Here is a 14,695-nt window from a genome sequence, read left to right as displayed (position 1 = left end):
TTGACTTGCTCCCAACAAGCAGCCCAGTTGGACAATTCAGGCTCCACTGTGGATTTTGGTTCCAAATGAGTCTTTTGAACTGTCTTCAAGGAGCAAGTCAAGCAGATGATCGCTCTGTTCCCCACTCCACTTGGGCTGGGCAGATTTCTCCGCTGATTCTATCTTTTCTCCTCAGATTTGCATCATTAGGAGATGGCATCTACATTGGCTCTTGAATTTCCTGTTTTAAAGGAAATATGTATTTATTAGAAAATCAAACTTTACATCTCATTTTAATTGCAAGGCAAACCAAGAGATCCACAAGATAAATCTCAATAAATGCCCTGAGACGGCGCCCAAGGGGAACAAGAGAAGTGTAAAAGCAAATAAATGAAAGACATATCCCAAGGCTTTTATCATTAAGCCTTTTGTACACATGAAAGGAACCTGCTCTTGTCTTCCGTACGGTTCTGAAAATTACTTCCCGGTGTTGTCTGATTTCAGCATTTCATATTAGTCCTTTCCCTTTTTCTCTTTTCTCCCAAACCCAGGATCTCTTTGATAAGAATTGGTGACAAGCTCCCAGCTCAGGATCATTTGATTGTTCAGGAATACCTTGATAAACCTTTCCTTATGGAAGGCTACAAGTTTGATCTACGAATTTACATTCTGGTAACCTCCTGTGATCCACTCAAGATATTTCTGTATCATGATGGGCTTGTGAGGATGGGAACAGAGAAGTACAGTCCTCCTAGTGACTCCAATCTGGTAAGTGGAGCTACTCCGAAACAAATCATAAAACATTCCACTCAACGCCATGAAATCGGGCCAGCCCGAGCACTTGAAAAAGTCTTTGGAGGGGAGAATGTGAACAAATGAAGCAGCAGCAGGAGTCAGAAGGACCTGGGTTCTAATCCTGCTCCGCCACGTCATTCATTCAATCATATTGAGTGCTTACTCTGTGCAGAGCACTGTAGTAAGCGCTTGGGAGAGTACAGTATAACAATAAACTGACATGTTCCCTGCCCACAATGAGCTTACAGACTAAAGGTCACCCAGTAGCCACTTGTTTTCTAGGTAACCTCAGGAAAGTCACTTTTCTTGTCTCAGTTACCTCATCTGTAAAATGGGGATTAAGACTGTGAGCCCCATGTGGAATAGGGACTGTGTCCTACTTGGTTAGTCTGTATCAACCCCAGCGCTTAGTACAGTGCCTGGCACATAGTAAGCACTAAAAAGTTACCATTAAAAAATGCCTAGCTATTTTAGATATGGTTGTCAAAAGTCAACCAATGCTACCTTGCGACCTAAAATTCCATTATGAAATGTAGGAATGAGGTACTGAATTTTCATGGTATTTTTGCAGGGTGTGTCTTAGTTGTACCGAAAAATTGCATCACTATTACCCAAGAAAATAGTGCTGAAACACAAGTAATCTATAAGGCATTTTGAATTTGATGTTAATTCTCCCGTAGAATCACAAATCTGCTCTCAATCTTTATTGCTGTATTTGGAATTCCACATGGGGAGGGAATTCATTTTTAATGAAAATCTCTCCTGGGTGGAGAATGGAGGTCTCTGTGCCTTGAAAAATGCAGAGGTCTAGGAAGGTGTACCTATATCTGGGAGGTTGTACAATGAAGAAATGAAGCTTGACTCTTTGCAGAACATATGTGGGAAGGGTGAATGCCACAGCTGTGTGAAAGGTGCTGCTCAGGAGAAAGAGGATTGCTGAACAATTCAGGAGAAAGGCCAAATTTAAGAATGTGTACTTCAATTCAGACTTCAATAATGATATGCAACACATTAGAAATGCTTTCTAACCCAAAGTAAAGATTTAGTGGGGTAGATGGGTTTCCTGACAAGACAGAGGAGGTGGAGGAGTAGTGGAAATAATAACAATTTTCCTTATTAAACATTTACTTTTTGTCAAGCACCGTTCTAAGTTCTGGGCTCATTGGGGGCAGGGAATGTGTCTGTTATAGTGCTATATTGAACTCTCCCAAGCATTTAGTACATTGCTCTGCACACAGTAAACTCTCACTAAATACAATTGATGTACTGACTGAGTGGGGTAGATACAAGTTGATCAGGTTGGATACATGGGACTCACAATCCACATAGGAGGGAGTAGGATTTAATCCCCATTTTATAGATGAGGTAACTGAGGCACGGAGAACCTAAGTGACTTGCCTCAGGTCACACAGTATATACGCAGCAGAGCCTGGATTAGAACCCAGGTCCTCTGAATCTCAGGCCCATGATCGTTCCACTAGAACATACTGCTTCTCCTATGTTGTGGACTGAGCTTTATTCTGGAAACAGTGATGGTGTGGGCAAAAACTGTCTTTTTATGGTATTCGTTTGGCCCTTATTATGTGTCCAGGTCTATTCTAAGCTCTGGGGTAGGTACAAGCTAATCAGGCTGGATCCCATCGCTGTTCCAAATAAGGCCCCAAGTCAAGTAAAAGGGAGAGTGGGTCAATAATACCCAGTTTGCAGCTAAGGAAACTGAGGCACAGAAAAGTGAGGCAACTTGCTGAAGGTCGCAGAGCTGGGATTAGAGCCCAGGCCCTCTGGCTCCCAAGCCTATGCTTTATCCACGAGGCCATGCTAGCCGCAGCATGTTCATTTACTGTGTCTCCCTATCGTGAGAAATAGAGGTGTGAGGAGTTAAATACCCCTCTTTTCTGGAAGCTTACCCACACCCTCTTCATAGCTTCCTCTCATGGAATTTTGGATTATTTATGAGTGATTAGCCTCGTTGTGGATTGAAGCTTACCCACACCCTCTTCATAGCTTCCTCTCATGGAATTTTGGATTATTTATGAGTGATTAGCCTCGTTGTGGATTACAGGTGTCAGAGGTTTAAGATTCCACCAGCTGAAGGTCTGCTTCCCTCCCTCCTCTCTGACACTACAGCAACTGTGATGTTTGAGAGAGCGTGGAGTGATCCCCAAGCTGATTAAGAGTGAAGGTACCCGCACAGGCTGCAGAAGGGCAGGCCCTAACTTGTTCACCTTGTTGATTTCTCAGCCCCAGAAGGAGGGAGGAGAACAATTCTACAGCCCGCTCCTCTGTATATGATCCACACCCCTTTCTTAGCTTTCAATCAACTCTTGGTAATTTAAGAGCAGATTAAACACTTTGGGGATTACTGGCAGCTGAGTTTTACTACTAATAATTATGGTATTAAGTGCTTACTCTGTGCCAGGCATTGTAATTAGCGCTCGGGTGGATACAAGCAAATCGGGTTGGACACAGTCCCTGTCCCACATGGGGCTCACAGTCTCAATCCCCATTTTACAGATGAGGTAACTGAGGCGCAGTTAATACTATGGTACCATGTTAATACTGCTACCACTTTAATGCGGTTACTCATCCTATCCCTCCTAGATGACTGCATCAGCCTCCTTGCCGAACTCCCAACCTCCTGTCTCTCCCCACTCCATCCACACTTCACGCCACTGCCCGGATCATCTTTCTACAAAAATGCTTACTCATTAATTCATTCATTCAATTGTATTTATTGAGCGCTTAATATGTGCAAGGCACTGTACTAAATGCTTAGATAGTACAATACAGCAATAAAGAGAGACATTCCCTGCCCACAATGGTCTTACAGTCTAGAGAAGGGAGACAGGCATCAAAACAGGTAAACAAGCACCAGGACATGTCAAAAATCTCCAGTGATTGCCTATCAACCACCATATCAAAAAAAACTCCACACCATTGGCTTGCCTGCTCCTACCTCACCTCACTTCTCTCCCACAACCCAGCCCACACACTTCATTCCTCTAGTTCATTCATTCATTCATTCAATCGTATTTATTGAGTGCTTACTGTGTGCAGAGCACTATACTAAGCGCTTGGGAAGTACAAGTTGGCAACATATAGAGACGGTCCCTACCCAACAGTGGGCTCACAGTCTAGAAGGGGGAGACAGACAACAAAACAAAACATATTAACAAAATAAAATAAATAGGATAAATATGTACAAATAAAATACATAAATAAATAGAGTAATAAATATGTACAAACATATATACATATATACAGGTGCTGTGGCAAGGGGAAGGAGGTAAGGCGGGGGTGATGGGGGGGCTTCTCACTGTGCCCCAGTCTTGCCTGTCTCAACGCGGACCCCTGCCCCACATCGAATGCTGTCCCTCTTCAAATCCTACAGACAATTACCCTCTCCCCTCCTTCAAAGTCTTATTGAAGGCACATCTCCTCCAAGAGGCCTTCCCAGACTAAGCCTCACTTTTCCTCATCTCCCACTCCCTTCTGCATTGCCCTGACCTATCCCCTCTGCTCTCCCCCCCTCCCAGATGCACAGCACTTATGTATATATCTATAATTTTATTTATTTGTATTGATGTCTGTTTCCCTGACTGTAGATTGTGAGCTTGTTGTGGGCAGGGATTGTCACTGTTTATTGTTGCATTGTTCTTTCCCAAGCACTTAGTGAAATGCTCGGCACACAGTAAACACTTAATAAATGTGATTAAATTGATTTAATTTTAATTTAATTTAATTTTAAACGCTGCAGAGAAGCAGTGTGGCTTAATGGCAGAGCAGGGCTTTGGAGTCAGAGGTCATGGGTTCAAATCCTGGCTCCGCCAATTGTCAGCTGTATGACTTAGGGCAAGTCACTTAACTTCTCTGTTCCTCAGTTATCTCAACTGTAAAATGGGGATGAAGACTGTGAGCCCCCTGTGGGACAACCTGATCACCCTGTAACCTCCCTAGCACTTAGAACAATGCTTTGCACATAGTACGTGCTTAGTAAATGCCATCATTATTATTATTACTATTATTGTTAAACGAATGAATAAAGGAATGGAAGTGACTTGTCCAAGGCCACACAGCAGACAAATGGTGGAGCTGGCATCAGAACCCATGACCTTCTCACCCCCAGGTCCATGCTCTATCCACCATGCCATGCTGCTTCTAACCTTTTCACCTTTCACTAGCCTCAGCCTGCCTCCCCTATGACTTTTTTCCAGGCCGTAGCAATGAGTGTGCCCAAAAATGTCTTTCATTCATTTAGTTGTATTTACTGAGCACTTACTTTGTGCAGAGCACTGAACTATATTTCACTGATGTATCCTGTCTCCTCCATTACTCATGGAAATGACAGGATGCTCACAACTCACCTGTGAGATGGAATGTTACCTACCACCCTTATTTTTTGTTATCTGTAGTTTCCCAGTATTCATTCATTCAATCATATTTATTGAGTGCTTACTGTACTGTGCACTTGGGAAGTACAAGTCTTCAACCCTACTTTACAGATAAGGTAACTGAGGCCCGGAGAAGTTAAGTGACTTGCCCAAAGTCACACAGCTGACAGTTGGCAGAGCCGGGATTTGAACCCATGACCTCTGACTCCAAAGCCCCTGCTCTTTTCATTAAGCCACACTGCTTCTCTGCAGCGTTTAAAATTAAATTAAAATTAAATCAATTTAATCACATTTATTAAGCATTTACTGTGTGCCGAGCACTTTACTAAGTGCTTGGGAAAGAACAATGCAACAATAACAATGACAATCCCTGCCCACAACAAGCTCACAATCTAGAGTCAGGGAAACAGACATCAATACAGATAAATAAAATTATGGATATATACATAAGTGCTGTGGGGCTGGGAGGGGGAGGAGAGCAGAGGGGACAGGTCAGGGCAATGCAGAAGGGAGTGGGAGATGAGGAAAAGTGAGGCTTAGTCTGGGAAGGCCTCTTGGAGGTGATGTGCTTTCAATAAGACTTTGAAGGAGGGGAGGGTAATTGTCTGTAATTGTAATTGCTTGGAAAGTACAGTTCAGCAACAAAGAGAGACAATCCCTGCCCACAATGGGCTCACAGTCTAGAAGGTGGGAGGCAGACATCATAACAAGTAAACAGGCATCAATAGCATCAATATAATTAAATAGAATTAGAGATATATATACACATCAGAGCAAGTGAAACAGGCATTAATATAAGTAAATGGAATTATAGGTATGTGGGGCGGGGAGAGGGGGTAGAGCAATGGAAGTGAGTCGGGGCGAATGGGGAGGAGAGGGAGCTGAGGAAAAAGGGGGTCTTAGTCTGGGAAGGCCTCCTGGAGGAGGTGAGCCTTCAGCAAGGTTTTGATAGTAGGGTTACTGCACACAGTAAGTGCTCAATAAATACGATTGATTGATTGAAGGCGGGGGAGGTGTGATTGGCGGATTTGAGGAGGGAGGGCATTCCAGGCCAGAGGTAGGCCAGGCCAGGGGTCGATGGCGAGACAGGTGAGAACGAGGCACAGTGAGAAGATTAGCACCAGAGGAGCGGAGTGTGCGGGCTGGGCTGTAGAAGGAGAGAAGGGAGGTGAGGTAGGAGGGGCCGAGGTGATGGAGAGCTTTGAAGCCAATAGTGAGGAATTTTTGCTTGATACGGAGATTGGTAGGCAACCAGTGGAGATTTTTGAGGAAGAGGGTGACATGCCCAGAACGTTTCTGTAGAAAGATGAATCCGGGCAGCAGAGTGAAGTATAGACTGAAGTGGGGAGTGACAGGAAGCTGGGAGATCAGAAAGGATGCTGATGCAGTAATCCAGTCGGGATATGATGAGTGATTGTACTAATATGGAAGCGGTTTGAATGGAGAGAAAAGGGTGGATCTTGGCGATGTGAAGGTTAGACCGGCAGGTTTTGGTGACAGACTGGATGTGTGGGGTGAATGAGAGATCGGAGTCAAGGATGACACTAAGGGGAGTCAAGGATGACACTAAGGTTGCAGGCTTGTGAACTGTACCACTACCTCTGTTAACACCGATGATCAGGAATTGGCCGTCATTTTCCTTAAAGTAGTGGTTGGCCACCTCTCTGTCTAGAGGAACCAAACAAAAATAAAAAATTTGAGCAGTTGGTGGACAAAGATCCAGTGTTACAATTTAAACAAGCATTAAATTGCTGATTTCACTGTGGGAATCTAAAAGTTTTAAAACCATGGCCTAGTGGAGAGAGAGGGCCTAGGAACCAGGAGGATCTGGGTTCCAATCCTGGCTCTGCCACTTGTCTGTTGTGTGACCTTAGACAAGGCACTTAACTTTTCTGTGGCTGTTACCTCATCTGTAAAAGTGGGATTAATATTATGAGCTCCATGTGGTAAATGGATTGTGTCCAACCCGATCAGATTAGTTTAGTTTAGTGCCTGACACATAGTAGACACTTAAAAATACTATTAAAAAAGTCTTCCTGTCCAACTCTCCTTGTGTCCAGAGCCACATTTGATGCCAGTCAAGCAATCAAAACTATCTTTTGAGCACTTACTATGTGCAGAGCACTGAACTAACTACATTGGAGCATACAATACAGTAGAGTTGATTGACATGATTCCTGCCTTCAGTGAGACATAGTAGAGATGTGTCTTTTAGCAGGGACATAGATTGCTGACATTGCTGATATCTGATCTGAAAAATCATCCCAAATGACTGCAGCTCCTGAGGAAATTTATTCAGGGTCAGTGGTGTAATCTTAACATCCTAGGACAGAGCTAATCCATTTGAAAAAAGAACAATTTTCATTTTCAAAACTCTTAAACTTAATGTTTTGGATTATTTTGGCATAGTTAATGTGAGATACTAAGAAATAGCTAGATTTTTAAAGGAAAAAGAGCCAAACTGTATCCATATCATGATTTCTATCCTTAATATGGAAATATATATATATATATATATATATATAGTGCTCTGCACACAGTAAGCACTCAATAAATACAATTGAATGTATATATATATATATACACACATATATACATATATATATGTGTGTATACACACAAACGCAAATATATATGTTTATATATTTCAAGTCAGGAAAAGGTTACATTTATCGAAGCTATGTTTTTTGAAAGCTGACTTTTCTCTTTCACAAATCTCTGTTTAGCATTAAACCACATATAAGTTTGTTAGTAAAAGGGCAGAACAGCGAAACTTAACTAATGTGAGTTCTGAGGCATAGTTCTATGAATTTAATAAAGCAGTGTCTCTTCCCAAATAGGATTAATTGTTATAAAATCAACAGCAATGTGTTCAAGAAACAGAAAATTTGCTTGATAATTTGCCAGCTAAATTGGTTTGTACGATAATCATGATTGGGCTTAGAAAACGCTGTTTGCAAATGTTATAAAACTAAAAGGGGTTCCTAACAAAGAAAGAAGGCAGATGGTGAGAGAAATAGGAATAGAAGCAGTCCCAAATGCTATTTATGTTGGCTTGAAGTTGTAATGAGTGTTAGTTTACTAGTTATGAGGAAAATAGAATAGAGAAAAGAAAGGAGCCAAATTAAGGAGAGGAGGCTAACTGGAGTGAGTGGACAGGCAAGAGCAGTGGTAAAATCGCTGAGGGAGAAGGGGAGTGCAAGATGGGGGGAAAGAAGGGGTGAAAGAAGGAGGGAAAGAGAGGAGAGTTGAATAACTGAAAAAGAAAACAACAACAAATACATCTTATGTCATGCAAAACATCCAAAGGTCTAAGTGAACACACACAAGCAGAGGTAGAATTGGGCACACAGAGAGGCTGCTGGAAACAGACTGAGGAAAAGCACGAGACCAACAGAATGAGACAGTTTATTCATTCATTCAATCGTATTTATTGAGCACGTACTGTGTGCAGAGCACTGGACTAAGCGCTTGGGAAGTACAAGTTGGCACCATATAGAGATGGTCCCTACCCATAATAGCGGGCTCACAGTTACAGAGACATTCACCCAGACAAGAGACAGAAAGGCAGAGAGAGTTCCACACAGATGGATTCAAAAATAGAGAAACACATAAAGATAGACATTGGGATCTGTACTTAACACCTGTTCTCTAGCTGAAGATCAAGATTATTCTTGGATAGGAGAGGGAGAGCCAGAAGTAGGGGAGTGGGGATGCATATGGTATTCTGTGGTAATTGTTAAGGTCTTAGTATGTGCCAGGCACTGTAATAATAATAATAATAATAATGGCATTTATTAAGCGCTTACTGTGTGCAAAGCACTGTTCTAAGCATTGGGGAGGTTACAAGGTGATCAGGTTGTCCCACATGGGGCTCACAGCCTTCATCCCCATTTTACAGATGAGGTAGCTGAGGCACAGAGAAGTGAAGTGACTTTCCCAGAGTCACAGAGCTGACAATTGGCGGAGCCGGGTTTTGAACCCATGACCTCTGACTCCAAAGCCCGGGCTCTTTTCCACTGAGCCACGCTGCTTCTCTAAGCACTGGGATAGATTCAAGCTAATCAGGTTGGACACCATCCATGCCCCGTATGGGGCTGACAGTCTTAATTCCCATTTTACAGATACAGTAACTGAAACACAGAGAAGTGAAGTGACTTGTCCAAGGTCACACAGCAGACAAGTGGTGGAGCCGGGGTTAGAACCCAGGTTCTGGGTTGTAGTGTTGTAGTTTATGGCAGGTCCTCTTGACTGGGGAGGGACGTGGGGAGGGAGGGACGTGTTCTGCGTGTTCTGCTTTGAGTATTTATGGTTAACTTCTCATATGTTGCCAACTTGTACTTCCCAAGCGCTTAGTACAGTGCTCTGCACACAGTAAGCGCTTAATAAATACAATTGAATGAATGAATATGATGATTTTGGTGGTTAGACAAACAATAAAAAAGAGAGTGAAAGCAGTTGAACTATTTGGTTTTCTAACTTAATCTAGGGAAAATGATCTGGTGGTCTACTTTCTGGAAAACCTTGCATGTATGTACTGTAGCCTGTTTTCCTAAAGTGGCCAAAACCCTTCATTTCATTTAATTCTAGCAGAGAGGGATTTGACCGAGATTATCCAATTTGTGAGCAGGAGAACTAGGTGGGGTACTTGCTGTGTTTATCTATCAATCAATCAATGGTACTTATTGGGCGCTAACTGTATGCAAAGTACTATACTAAGTGCTTGGGAGAATATAACATAACAGAATTAGACATATTCCATTCTCATTAAGGAGTTACAGTTCTAGAGGGGGTGACAGACGTTTGTTATCTGTGCAGGATGGGAGCTGACACTGTTCTCCCTTTAGAGACATTTTTGAAAAAAGACTAGAATAAAAAGTGAGTGACCTAAAATAAACTACGGTGGTGCAGGATGGGAGTTGACACTGTTCTCCCTTTAGAGGCATTTTTGAAAAAAGACTAGAAAAAGTGAGTGACCTAAAGTAAACTATGGTGGCAAGTGGAAGAGCCTTAATGCCTCACAATATGACACATGGTAAAACAGTCTTAATAAAAATATTTTTTCCTGGCCTAGAACCATCATTAACTGATGCCATTTGGATTCTACAGCTCAGCATGAGCTCAGAACAACTCCGTGCACATGACTTCTTCTTATTGTAGCTGCTTATGTAACCAGCGGCCGGACACATATTTAATATAGTATCCAGACAGGCTGTCTGCAAATAATTCTAATTTTGATTTTACAGAAGGGTTGATCGCTTCTCTTATTTATTATCAAGTGGCAGAATGGGATCGATAGTATACCAGTGAGCGATCTGCTGTTGGAAAATTTGTTTTTTTTTTCCTACGAAAGCAAGTGGTTCTGCGTCTCATTAACTGTTCCCGTTACAGAGCCAGTTGTATATGCATCTGACGAACTATTCCGTGAACAAACACAATGAGCACTTCGAACGGGATGAAACCGAAGACAAAGGCAGCAAGCGCTCCATCAAGTGGTTTACTGAATTCCTGCAAACCCATCACCACGACGTCTCCAAGTTTTGGAGTGATATTTCCGTAAGATTGCACCACTCTGAAACGATTCTTCTTCTGTCTTACCGATTCGAGGGCCTGTGGCCAGCTTTCACCCCTAGATGTTGATGAAAAGCTGGCCTGATTTCGGCAGCCTTTTTTGGACCTGAATGACAGGAATGCACGTCGTTTAGCACATTTTGTCATTTGTTGTTAACCACAGATTCTAAAGAAACTAGGAGAGTTTGGGATGCGAATGAAGATTTCCATTTTGAGATGTGAAACAATGCGGGATGAATGTGTATGATTATCAATCAATCAATCGTATTTATTGAGCGCTTACTGTGTGCAGAGCACTGGACTAAGCGCTTGGGAAGTACAAGTTGGCAACATATAGAGACAGTCCCTACCCAACAGTGGGCTCACAGTCTTGTTTTAAAGCAGTTTTGAGATTGATTTCTGAACAGTATGAGCTGAAAGAAAAGGTTGTATTGGAAAAAAAAAGTCTTGGCAGAAAATATTGTGTGATCGAAATTTTCAAAACTAAAAATTTTTAGATTAAAAATGAGAAGCAACATGGCCTAGTGGAAAGTGCAGTGCTCTGCTCAGTGGAAAGAGCCCGGGCTTTGGAGTCAGAGGTCACAGGTTCAAATCCCGGCTCCGCCAGTTGTCAGCTGTGTGACTTTGGGCAAGTCACTTAACTTCTCTGTGCCTCAGTTCCCTCAATCTGTAAAATGGGGATTAAGATTGTGAGCCCCATGTGGGACAACCTGATTACTGTGTATCCCTCCAGTGCTTAGAACAGTGCTTGGCACATAGTAAGCGCTTAATAAATGCCATTATTATTATTATTGTTAATAAATACGATTAAATGAATGAAAGAGCACAGGCCTGTGCGTCAAACGATCTGTCTTGTAATCTTGGCCCTGCCTGTTGTCTGCTTTGCGATTTTGGGTAAGTCACTTCACTCTCAGTGCCTCAATTACCTCATCTGTGAAAAAGGGATTAATACTGTGAGCCCCATGTAGGACATGGACTATGTTCAACCTGATTAGCTGGTATCTAGCCCAGTGCTTCGTGCAGTGTCTGGCACTTAGCAAGCCTTTGACAAATTGTTGTTTTTTTTTAGTAAGCAAAATGTAGGGAATGTAATCAGTGAAAATCAGTCCATCATTAAGATATTGTGTAATATGAGTCAGGAAAAATATCCTGTGTGTTGTTTTTGTTCTGTCACTTTGTTTTGTTATTTTCTGCTGCCAGTAATAGATGCTGAGGGTCAGATTTACCAGGTGAAGCAGGTAAGATTTCTTCAATAGAGAGCCATCCATATGGTGCTATTGAAGATTTCTGGTGAAGAATCAGTGAAATACCAGTTAAAACAGTTAAGTGAGTGTGCAACCCATGTGTGACTATTGAAGATTTCTGGTGAAGAATCAGTGAAATACCAGTTCAAACAGTTCAGTGAGTGTGCTACCCATGTGTGACTATTGAAGATTTCTGGTGAAGAATCAGTGAAATACCAGTTAAAACAGTTCAGCGAGTTTGCAACCCATGTGTGACACACATAGAAACAAGCAGCCTTTATATTTGTTACTGGAAATCTACACGAAATCTAAACAAAGCATTATCCTCAACAATATGATGTTGTTCCTACAGCAGAAGCAGCAAGGCCTAGTGGAAAGACCACAGGCCTGGAGGTCAGAGAACCTGAGTTCTAATCTCAGCTCTAACAGCTGCTTTGTGACCTTGGGAGAATCACTTAACTTCTCTGTGCCTCAAATCTCTCGTCTGCACAACGGGGTTTCCATACCTCGTCTTTCTCCTACTAAGACAGTGAGCCCCATGTAGGACCTGATTATCTTGTATCTACCCCAGTGCTTAGTAAAGTGCTTGGCATATAGTAAGCACTTAACAAATTCCACCGTTATTACTATCATGATTATTATTATTATTATTAATATTTACTGGGCACTTAGTGAGCCCAGAGCAACTTGTAAGCATTACTGCTCTCAAAGAGCTTCCAATCTCTTGAGAGAGAACTAGATAAATTACCCAATACATAGAAACGTAGTGGGAAAGGATAGATTATTGTGATGAAAAACACAAGACCACAAATATCAGATGAAGAGATGTACGGTGGGTTGGGGTCGCATGACCAGGAAGTTGGAGATTAATCGAAGGCGATGTCTTGAAGGAAGGGAGTGCCTCTGGAGGAGATTGTCACATAAAATAGGCCTCAGAATGAAAAGCTAGACTGTGAGCTCATAGAGAGGCAGCGTGGCTCAGTGGAAAGAGCCCGGGCTTTGGAGTCAGAGGTCATGGGTTCAAATCCCAGCTCCGCCACTTGTCAGCTGTGTGACTTTGGGCAAGTCAAATAACTTCAGTGTGCCTCAGTTAACTCATCTGGAAAATGGGGATTAAAACTGTGAGCCCCCCGTGGGACAACCTGATCACCTTGTAACCTCCCCAGTGCTTAGAACAGTGCTTTGCACATAGTTTCTAGACTGTGAGCCCGCTGTTGGGTAGGGACCATCTCTATATGTTGCCAGCTTGTATTTCCCAAGCACTTAGTACAGTGCTCTGCATACAATAAGTGCTCAATAAATACGATTGAATGAATGAATGAATTGTGGGCAGGGAATGTGTCTGTTTATTGCTATATTGAATTCTCCCATGTGCTTAGTACAATGCTGTGCATGCAGTAAGCTCTCAATAAATACAATTGAATGAATGATTGAATGAAAAACTATATGCCTTTCATTTTGGCTGCACACCCCAGGTGCTTAGTACAGTGCTGGGCACAGAATAACAAGAGTCTCCATCCAGTGATCCTCATTGACATTTTTGTTTTTCGCACTGGTATTTGTTAAATGCTTACTCTGTGCAAGGCACTGTACTAAGCACTGGGGTAGAATCAAGTTAATGAGGTTGGACACAGTCCCGGTCCCACATGGGGCTCACAGATTTAACCCCCATTTTACAGATGAGATAACTGAGGCCCAGAGAAGTTAAGTGACTTGTCCAAGGTCATGCAGCAGACAAGTGACAGAACCGGGATTAGAATCCAGGTCCCCTGATTCTTAGGCCCATGCCCTTTCCACATCGCTTCCCACTTCAGGAGCAAGACCAGTTGCGGTGCTAATGGTCTGGGCCAGTGCCACCCTCACTTTCGTGCCTGCTAATAATAATAATAATAATAATAATAATAATAATGATAATGATGGCATTTGTTAAGCACTTACTATGGGCAAAGCACTGTTCTAAGCGCTGTGAGGTTACAAGGTGATCAGGTTGTCCCATGGGGGGCTCACAGTCTTAATCTCCATTTTACAGATGAGGTAACTGAGGCCCAGAGAAGTGAAGTGACTTGCCCAAAGTCACATAGCTGACAATTGGCAGAGTCAGGATTTGAACCCATGACCTCTGACTCCCAAGATCGTGCTGTTTCCACTGAGCCACGCTGCTTCTCTAATGCTGTTCCTGCTATGACCCGGCGTGCAAGGAGCAAGGAATGGGCAGGGACGCGGCACACTGTGAAGTGCCCACAAAGGTTTTAGCTCCTTGAGGGCGGGGATAGTGTTTAACAACTTTATTATACTCTCCTAAGAGCTTAGTTCAATGATCTACTCTCAGTAAGCACTCAATAGATACCACTGACCGATAGACGGTGCTGATGAAGCGGCGTGGCTTAGTGGTTAGAGCACGGGCTTGGGATTCAGAAGGAAATGGGTTCTAATCCCTGCTCCACCACTTGTCTGCTTTTTGACTTTGTCAATTACCTCATCTGTCCCTGTGTGGGACAGGGACGTCAACTTGATTATCTTATACCTATTTCAGCACTTAGTTCAGTGCCTGGCACATAGTAAGTGCTTAACAAATACCACAATTATTATTAGTAGTAGTAGTAGTAGTAGGAGTACGAGTAGTAGTAGTAGGAGTAGTAGGAGTATTCTTCTTCTTCTTTCTTCTTTCTTCTTCTTTCTTCTTTCTTCTTCTTCTTCTTTCTTCTTCTTTCTTCT

At 42.6% G+C, this 14,695-nt stretch overlaps 1 protein-coding gene across 13 annotated transcripts in view; it reads left to right on the top strand.

The window, feature by feature from the left end:
* Positions 1-14,695, top strand: part of TTLL7 (tubulin tyrosine ligase like 7) — a 190,764-nt gene that overhangs the window by 80,632 nt on the left and 95,437 nt on the right. For all 13 annotated transcript variants that reach the window (XM_038745502.1, XM_038745501.1, XM_038745499.1 and 10 more), the window contains 2 exons: positions 531-747; positions 10,557-10,721. In XM_038745502.1, coding sequence (XP_038601430.1) covers positions 531-747; positions 10,557-10,721 — 382 coding nt within the window. The remainder of the gene's footprint in view (positions 1-530; positions 748-10,556; positions 10,722-14,695) is intronic.

Source organism: Tachyglossus aculeatus, chromosome 4 (assembly GCF_015852505.1).
Source record: "Tachyglossus aculeatus isolate mTacAcu1 chromosome 4, mTacAcu1.pri, whole genome shotgun sequence".
In the NCBI taxonomy this organism is placed as follows: Eukaryota; Metazoa; Chordata; class Mammalia; order Monotremata; family Tachyglossidae; genus Tachyglossus; species Tachyglossus aculeatus.
Note: the sequence above shows the minus strand (reverse complement) of the source record. Positions and strands in the feature narration are given on the sequence as shown.